At 30.5% G+C, this 10,169-nt stretch overlaps 1 protein-coding gene across 1 annotated transcript in view; it reads left to right on the forward strand.

Moving 5' to 3' along the window:
- The window catches only part of LOC117179468 (60 kDa SS-A/Ro ribonucleoprotein-like), a 15,215-nt gene extending 6,762 nt beyond the window's left edge, over window positions 1-8,453 (forward strand). Inside the window, exons 7-8 of the mRNA XM_033371310.1 lie at window positions 1,420-1,826; window positions 3,772-8,453. Coding sequence (XP_033227201.1) covers window positions 1,420-1,826; window positions 3,772-3,907 — 543 coding nt within the window. The 3' untranslated portion in view covers window positions 3,908-8,453. The remainder of the gene's footprint in view (window positions 1-1,419; window positions 1,827-3,771) is intronic.
- The last annotated feature ends 1,716 nt before the right edge of the window (window positions 8,454-10,169 follow it).

Consider the following 10,169-nt stretch of genomic DNA (forward strand, 5'->3'; position numbering starts at 1 on the left):
ATTGAGTATCAAGGTTTTAAAAAGAGTGGATTGTTAAATGTACATATTTAGTATTGGTTTAAGATTAAAAATTGTAGTTAAAAGTAACTTTTAACTTTATTTGTCATGATTTTATTTTATTTTCCAGTGGTAGAATTTAAATGAAATTAATTTCCACCATGGACATAGGTATGGAAATAGGTATACTAGGCATGCCATCCTAACTTGGGCTCAATTTTCTCAATTTCACATGCCTTTAGCTTTAATGTCAGCCATCCCCGAAAAAAATTGGATTAAACGAAAAGCTTTCATATGGGTCTAGTTAACCAAATTTTCCGAGAAAAATGTTGAAAACACACAAAAAAAATGTATAGTTTATTTTATTCAATTGTCAAACTTGGATGGATTAAATATAAAATTGTTCAATTTTGAAGGCTTTTAACTTTAAATTGCACAATAATGAAGGCTTCTGATTGAATATTATACAGCTCTGAGCACTCTTTATAAAAAATTATTCAATTTTCAACGCTTCGAGTTGGAAAATGTTTGGTTTGAAACAATACAAATTTCCAGTTTTTAATGCCTGTGACTCAAATTCTTTAGGTTTGAAAGTTCCAAAAGGTTGCTGAAGGATTTTACAAATTGTTTGAAAAATACAGACATTTTTTAGATTAAATTTATGTTTCAATCCTGAAGATCTAAATAAATGCGCCAATTGAAATAACTATCAGACTAAACGAGCAGGGTATTAACGACGTCATATTTAAGAACAAATTTTTAGAAAAAGAAGAATATTAATTTATGTGTTTACTTTTTTGTAACGAAGATGGCTTCATGTGAAAGGACAGATTGTATTTATTTAAAGATATTTCTTTCGAAGTCAAAGAACGATACTATACTTCCAGTGAACGACATCTATATTGACTTTAAATTTACAAGAATTTAGAGTTATTCGTTAAAAGTTTTATATACATTTAATTACTTTAGAGAATAAGGGTCATACTTTTATGTAATTATGAGTGTTTTCACAAGAATAGAAAACGTTTTCATCGGAAAAGACACCTTTGATATAGCATAGTTACGATAATTTCATGATGCTAAATAAACATTCACAAACCATAATAACGTGAATATCGATAATAATAAAGCAAGTATAACTTCCTAAATATGTATGTGTCGATTACTGATGTCAAAGGTACGCTGAGAAAATTACAGATTGGTCGAGGACTCAGATGCAACTTACATGGATAATAACATAATAACCCTAGTACAAGTATCTATTTGAAACCTTGATAATTAAAATACATAAATCATAGGTGTCGTTCACTAGGTGGGTGCGGGGCCATACCCATTGTTTATACCCTAATTTATCAATTCTAAACTTAACAATTTCACGTCGAACAAGTTTGCCAATTTTCCTAATCCGGTGTGTTTTTATAGCATGTAGAACCAACTGGCCTTCGATACCTGGTAACTGTCGACATGGGCGAAAAAATGCAAGTTTCTCCCGTCTGGCACTGTGGAAACATGAATGCTGCTGAAGTAGGTTGCTTACTTGCTCTTTCGCTTCTTCGTTCAGAGAAAAATGTCACCGTAGCAACCTTCAAAGACGTTGGAATTCACACAGCAAACTTAGAAAAAAATTCAACCTTTGGTCAAGCTTTACGAAGAATGCAACAATTGCCAACAGGCACAGTAAATTTAAGCAAACCCATGTCGTGGGCTTCCTATCAAAACAAAAAGTATGACGTTTTCATTAACATCGTTCATCAAATTTCCCTGAAGGATGACACTTCCGCAGAGGAAATTACGTCGTATCGAACGAAAATGAGTCTCCCTGATGCAAAGTAAGTGCTTCAATTAAATAGACCTTCAAATGTTTCAGACAGGTTTTACTTCCGTTTCGCATGTGCGAAAAATACTTCCCATATCTTTGTCTTTTTCCCTCTTGTGAACATTGCTCGAAACATTTAAATATCGCCCGACATGTGTCCTGGTGTTTTCCTTAAATAAAAAGGTCTATTTAAAAACTTTCTCAGATTTCATTCAATATTAGGGTTGCTACAAGTCTTGAAAAAGTCATGTAATAACGGCTAATTTTAAATTTGCGAATTGATACGAATTAAGGTTTTTACTGCTAAAAATGATGTGACTAGAATTCCAGAATTGTTTAAAATTTTATAATAATATTAGTTAATTTCTATGAATTTGTACAAAAACTTTGATTAATTTTTATGGAAATTTCTAAGAATTTCTACCAGGGATGCGAACGAAATTAAGAGGTATTTTTGGAGATTTTCAAATTACTTCGATAAATTTAAAAGAATTTTGCTAAAAACTAAGCTTAGCCTAAAAAAGTATCAAAAGAAAATGAGGCTACGAAGACATAATATCAAAATTATGTGATAATCATATTTTATATAAAAAAAGAACGAAGTGGGACGTAGCAAAACTGTCCTTACGTTCCTTTTTGTTTCTTTCGACGTAAAATTTTGAAGAAACGCCATTTTGAAAATGTGCCTCCGTAGCTGCATTATTTTTTATTAATTTTTCATACTTAGCATATTTTTTCGATAAATTATATTCAATTTTGAGTAATAATTGGAAAATATCAGAAAATGCCTCTTAATTTCGTTCCAATCCCTGATTTCTAGTAAAATATATATTACCGTTTACGAAAATATTTACAAATTTGTATTCCATTTTGGACTGTGATTAGTTTTTTTTTTGTAGAATTAAAAAATCTTTGATTTCCGTACTTTTCCATAGAATGGCGTACTCTCTAAGGGATTGACTTTTATACAGAACAAGTTCAGTGTACTTTTTTATAGTATGTCTTCGTTCTATTTAATTCACACAATACATAAAAAGTTTTTTAAATTCCGATAAGATCTGCTTTTAAACTTGCATCATCTACAGTTTTGTCAACATTGATCTCTCTCTCCCTGTTCTCGAAAATTTTTAAAAATTAGAAAATCTAAATATTCTGGAAAAATTATTTACGAAAAACTACAGCGTTCTACGAGGGCAACGTTTTCAAATAAAATCTTGGAAAACTATCGATTTGAGGATCCACATTTTCCTAATTTTTCATAGAAATATGTAATTGCATATTCAGTAGACTTTGTAGAAATTCATATAGTATTTAATTGCAAACTTTCGTTTTTTTTTTAGTAATTGTTAGTTTTCTCAAAAATCTATTAAAAATTACAAGAAACTACAACTAGCTTTTACAAATCTTTAATTTTTGATACTTGTTGTAGAAATTTATAAATTTTTATGAAATCGTTAAAAATAATGAAATTTGTGGAAAACCTAACCTTTACCATGGTGTTGTCGATTTAAATATTTTTTTGTAGAAAATTGTAGCTATTCATATTGTGTATAGAAATGTATAATTTTCCAAAAACAAAATAAATGTAAGTCATTCAGTTTTTTAATGCGTATGTTTTCGTAAAAGTTCGTACAAGATGTAATTATTTATCAATATTTTAGAAATTCGTAATTTTCTGCAAAAAAAATTAAGATTTTCATCTCGATATTCCATGTAGTTTTCTATGCCGAACTGTATGAAAAATATTTTTTTACATTCATCTGTAAAAGCGACGTTTTCATAGAACGTTGTACTTAGCCGTAACAAGTTTATCCCCAAAGTTTGCATTGATTATTAATTGTTAAAAAAGGTTGACATAGAATTTTTCTCAAAATTAGGCCTGGAAAAGTCACGGAATTTTGAAAACAGATTTTTGTAGCCTCCTTAGACATCAATATTAAATATTGTGTTTTTTCCAGATTAATCAACTGCGTCTTGTGCGATTCAACGGCATACCGTCTTCAAAAACAGATAGATAAAAATATCTTGACCATTTGCGGTTTTGACCAGTGCGTGCCGAAAATTATAGAGGCATTCTCGAAATCCTTCTTTTAATTCCCCGAATTATGGTTATGTGAGAATCCATAAAGACCATAAACATTTTATCAGTTACTGATCAGCCAAATTTGACAACTCTGAAAAAACGTATCAGTTACCACATCAAACCCGTTTATTCTAAAATAGATTTCTGGTTATTTTTTGTTTTAATGTTCAATTCATGAAAAAAATTCTATTATTTTTCTATTGTTTTTTTATTTTTGGCCATTCTCGCCTCTGTTCTGTTTTAAAATACGTTTCATAAGATTAATTATGAAAAAAAAATTTTTAGTGTGAACAGATTCAATAGTCGGAAGAAATTAAGTACTCACAGCATATTTTGAAATGTTTGAAGCATGAAAATAATAGGTTTTAGTAGGTGAAGTATTTTCTTTAACTTCTGGTATCATAAATTGTTTCTATAAACGTTTTTGATATGTTAAAATTAACTAAATCCTGCACTCTCAGAATTATTAAACTCTTCAGAATTATTAAATTGTATTATTTTTATTCTACAATGTTCATATTGTGTGTATGGGGTATGCCGGTCGAAATGTAAAACCCATCAACTAATTAAATGTTGAATAATGACGTAGTTAAAAAGCGGTTTTAAGTAATAGCATATGTCCCCAGATAATATGAGCTTCACCTTAAAAAAACACATACATTGCAATCATAATTTATAGGGTATTGAAGTCAAAGCGCATCACCATATCCTATTCTCCCCTAGCCAACGTGCATTTTTTGTGAAAAGGCGATGTACCAATCTTAAGTCAGATATAGATTCATCCAACAAGTTTCATTATAGAAAAATTTCATAAGCCCATCTCTTTAACAAAAGAATTTATTCATTTCATAACACTGTTCTTTTGTAAATTTACATGTGATTTATATTAAATTTTTGGATTAATTTTACTGTTTAGTTTACGTGTTTTTTTTTGTTGACTCAATTAATTGTTGTATGTGCGTAATTTTGATTTTAAGGATACACGTGAACTAATACAAATTGTAATGATTTTTCGAAGAATGCACGAGATTTACAATGATTATGCTTCGTTATCTTTGGCCTTTAATATATGTTTCGATTTGTGCCAAATTTAATTTTCTGCTCTTAAACAGCTTGCTTACCAGAAGTACTTCAAATGTTAATCCTTCCTACTAATATTTAAAAACTCATTTTGTGTAAACGCTTTTACGTATGTGAATCCCTAATTTTGGAAACAACCAAGGAGACTGCATGTCTTAAACAGTTATTGTATTCACATATTCTTCTATTGATGTAACGGAAGAAAAAACTGATTGTATCAGAGAAAATAGTATTATGACTGCATATTAGTGAAAGGAAATTTTAGTCCTATTTATCGTTCGCTTATTTCTGCAGGTTGGCGAAGTGGCCGAGCATCTATTTAAAATGAATTCGAAATCGATTCGAAATGATTTTTAACTGGAGGCTCGGCATGATGAAAACTAGACATAACGTGTGACATTATAACTAAAGTAAATTTCAGGGACAGGCGCGCCTCTGTCAAAAGCTCGTTAAGGTTTTTCTCCGAAAAAAGACAGTGTTGGAATTCTGTCACTGTGATATGCATTTAGCCCCAAAGAGTATAGACTACTTACATTAGTATAATTTTACTGATATTATTAATATTTGCCATATCCAAAGTGAAGACAACAAATGATAAATACCTACTGACTAATACTGTGATAAGAAATACGATGTGACTGTTTGAAATAGTGAAACAAAATGTAAAACGATCAGGGGCGCGCCAGGTGTCCGGATAATACGTTGATTGGTGGCGATATATTAACTCGTAAATTTTGTTGAGGCATATACACTAATATCCAGAGATACATTTACACATTCTCTTCTCTATAATACTCGATCTATTTCTTCTGCTCGATCTGCTGATTACCTTCTGTTAAAAAATCCTTGTTTTGTACAGATCTCAAGAATTCTACTCTAGGAAAATTACTAAGATAAAAGTGTATTGCGTGAATCACTCCTCAGGTGTGAAAGACATTTATTATACATAATAAAGTTTTAAATTCACGTTACTCTCGCGACCTTTTGGGTAATCGGCGGATGGCTTCTCCTTATAATTGTAGACATTTATAATTGTATAATTATAACTAAGACCGTACTTTACACGAAATATCGATTTGCGAATAAAGTCTGTTCGTTTTACGTAGTACATTGATAGGAGTTTGGTAAATCATAGGTTGTTGAAAGTAATCATATTTTTTTAGAGAAATTTTTCTTAAACAGAACTCATGTACTGAAAAATGCGCTTAGAGTGATTATTTATACACACAGAATTACTAGACCAAATCTCGTTCTTGGGAATCATTTTTAAGATAAATCTTATTACAAAAATATATTATATACAATATACATAAACACGTATACATGTATATGAAATGAGGAAAAATATGCGATCTAATTGCTAACTACTGGTTACAGAAGCAGTAAGAACTTATGCTATATCAATATTCCTAGCGTAGTAACTATACATATAAGATTTGGTATTAAGATTATGTAGGCTAAACTGTATTCGTGTGCATGGCTGTCGAAAGGGAACCTCCGAATCTGTCTACTTTATTTAATCACTAACAGTAAAAATGTAATTTTAAACTGGAGAATTAGCAAAAAAAAAACGGAAATTTATCTCGCCGAATGTTCAAGTATTAATCTTCACATTTTACTGATCAAATCCATGCGAAGAGTACCTTTTCGATAAGACTATGCTTTAATTAGCGTCGTTGTTATTATTCGATTCTTTTGTTCAGTCGGATAAAGGATTTTGTCAATTGATGAAAAATAATCGTTAGAGAAGGACCACCTTGCACAGAAACGAAAAAGTTAACTTTTTGGATTTGTTTTATTTTTAATGATGATACAATTTCGAATAGAAATGGAAAACTTATTTTGACAAATATAACAATAAAATGGCAATTTTTCAATTTTTTTTTTACAAATTTTCTGCTTTTCAAAAGCAACATTAGGCGAAGATAATTTGCCCATATAAAATGAAGAAAAACAACATTTTACAAACAATTATTTTGTTAACAGTGGAATCTGTACTATTTTGATGTTATTTTGTTTATTAAGAAATCGAACACGACAATTCTCCTTTATTAGAATTTGTTTAAAAAGATTTTGGAAATCGGTCAAGAATTGTTGTATTCCTTTTAGTTTGTACCAACAAGGTCTCTGTTTTCTTCTGTACGCTGGTCTTAACATGTTCATTCACTAATTTTAAGTATATATGCTACGAAAAAGAATTTTAAAATGCGGCATGGAACTGATATTGGAATAGGAAGGAAGCATTGACAATAGTGTACCTTGCACTGTCACATTACTGAATGACGAGTTTGAAACTAGCCGATTTTGTGATTATCAAAACAATATGTTGAATGTGTTCATATTAGACAACAAGTAATTAGCACAAGAGTCGAGAAATCTAGTGTTTCGAAAAAGCGACGTAGATGTCATCATTGCCTCGTGCGATCTTGCTATACAGCTAATTCCTATCGTAATCAGGAAGCACAAGTTACGTGTAGCAGATAAAAATGTATTCATATTGATAGTGTTCTTAAAACATAATAACTCTAATATAGACAAAATGCTAGCACCTATGTTTCTTAGAGTTATAAAAAAAAAGAAAAAAGAAAACCGTGTGAGAGTATTTGATTCTCGCAGTCGAGTCGAGATTATAGAAATGAAAAAAGATCAAGGTTTACCGCTTAATTTATTTTTCTCTGAATAAAGAAGGTTACGAAATCAGTGTATGATGTATTACAAAACCTCATTCACGTTTTTACTGTGGAAAATGACGAATTAGGACACGAATGCGAGAATTATATACTCAGTCGTCGATTTCGAATTTTAAATTCACCGCGAAAGTCAGAATATATTTCGACGTAAAAAATGCCTATCTTTCGGCCTTAACTTTTTATACGAAGAAAAAAAACGAGACCTATGTGCAACTACACAAAGTTTCGTTTTGTTCCTGCATTCCTCTGCGAGTAAGCGTCTAATTTAAAACTGTTATCGATATCTACAACCGAATGTCCGACGTTTTTAAATATATAATATGTTCAGTTAGTTAAATGTCAGCAGTTATTTATCTAGAAAAAGTTGGAAAGAAATTTTAAAAAAAGTTTACGTTCCTTTTGTATTGTGAATATAATGCCATTTAAACTAATTATTAATTACTGAAACGTTTTCTAATGAAAGAATGACATCAAGAATTAGAGGAACTACTCTCGGCAACTAACAAAAACAAAAAATATTTTCAAGAGGAAAAAAGGAAATACTGGCGATGACTGTTGGTTCTGCAGAAGAAAGTTGTAGAGAAATAACACCTATCAAATTTAAAGATGTCAGTCTTCATACACAAAAATAATACAAATTTATATTTACTGTTATAGTATTTTGATACCAGGTGAAAACCTATGGAGTTTAACAGGAAGAAAATCCGTTACAGATTTTATTGATTTCCGTTACGAATTGAAAACTAGGTATGCGAATTACGCCTGAATAAATTCAAAATTCAGTTAATCAAACGTTATTTATTACTCCTGAGTCCTATTCTTAATTGTTTTGCCTCAATAGTATTCTTAACCCTCGGTAAAGTATAACATAAATAAAAAAATCCCTGTTTACAACAGTTTATTCATCTATCTTTTGACTTTTTTCATGCCGTGCGTTTTTTGGCTTCAAATTTTGATTTTCGTTTGATTAAAAAAATTTTGAAAATGCTATAACTCGGAAAATTTTATTTTTATCAAAAAAGTCATAAGGATAAATTGTTTGTTCTTTTCAATACTATAACTATTCGAGTATAGCATTTTCAAATTCAGAAAATTTGGTCTCGAAAATTTTCAAAATGCGCTCACTTTTTAGACTTTTATCAAAAAAGGCTGATTAACGAACTCGTCCTTTCTTTCAGGACCTAAAAAAAGTGTGCCAAAGATTGATTTGATCTGTTCATTTTTTTGAGAGTTATCGTGTTTACGGGCGGACAGACAGGCGCAATCGTAAAAACCTGATTTTCGGATTCAGGGAGTCTCTAAACGTGGAGATCCGTTGAAAAACTGTGATGTCAAATTTCGGATAATTCTAATACTTTCTCAATCATAAATGATGAGATGAGAATGTAAAAAGGCAAATCTACCTCTTAAATGTTGTCGCTGTCTCTAAATTAGATTTCCCTTTTCTCCACAGTGTTATCGGTCCATTTCTGTATGACGATAATGCTCCTATAGGGGTAACTTCACCTTACTTCGATATTAAAAAAAAGAAAAAAAAGAAGTGCGATTACGAATATGATTGTATGAATCGGGTGGTCTTAAGTTTTATCGAATCGTCAAATAACTTTGCAAAGAAATAAATTCTTTTATTTAAACATGTTGCAGATAAAATATTAGCTCACCAAAATTCGGTGAATGGAAGAAATGGAAATGTAGGCTACCCTACCGATAGAAATCTCTGAGTATTCTCCAGCGAAATAGCCTGGCCTATTTGAGACTATAAGCAAAGTCGATTTGAAACGATTTAGTCTCTGAGATAGTCTGAGAGATTTGGGTCATTTTGAAGGTGCGTTTATGAGTGGTGCGACGGTAATATAATGTTCCTTCTGTATTCGTCACGTACCGGGCGGGAAGAGTTATTTACAGTGTTGGCCGTCGCTAATCCGACTCCTTTTTTTAAATTTCTCTTCAAATTATTAACACTTTTTTTTATATTTAATGAATTTTCCCATTATACTTATTTATAATTATAACTTATATGCTAATATACCATTTTCTAGTTGAATTCAAAAATGTTATATTTTTTGGCGTGTCTCATTCCATTTACGAGAAACGTCGTATTAATTCCAATTTTAAGCATTTAAAAAAAAAGTTAGATATCTGAAATCATCAAAATCCGTAGATTCCGAATTATTATGTTTTATGAAATTTTATGAAATTAAAAAAAATCTACTTATAAATTTTAATCCGAAATCTTAACAAAGGACATAATAATTCGGAATCTACGGGTTTCGATGAATTCAGATATCTAACTTTTTTTTTAAATGCTTAAAATTGGAATTAATACAACGTTTCTCGTAAATGGAATGAGAAACGCCAAAAAAGACAACATGTTTGAATTCAACTAGAAAATTGTATATCAGTATGTTACACATTGTACTCTGACCCATCCCTACTCTACTCTACAGCTATATAAAGGCTCGCTCTATTCTTTGAGACAGTCCATATTCTTCAGTCTCATAAG

The sequence above is a fragment of the Belonocnema kinseyi genome, chromosome 9 (assembly GCF_010883055.1).
Source record: "Belonocnema kinseyi isolate 2016_QV_RU_SX_M_011 chromosome 9, B_treatae_v1, whole genome shotgun sequence".
In the NCBI taxonomy this organism is placed as follows: Eukaryota; Metazoa; Arthropoda; class Insecta; order Hymenoptera; family Cynipidae; genus Belonocnema; species Belonocnema kinseyi.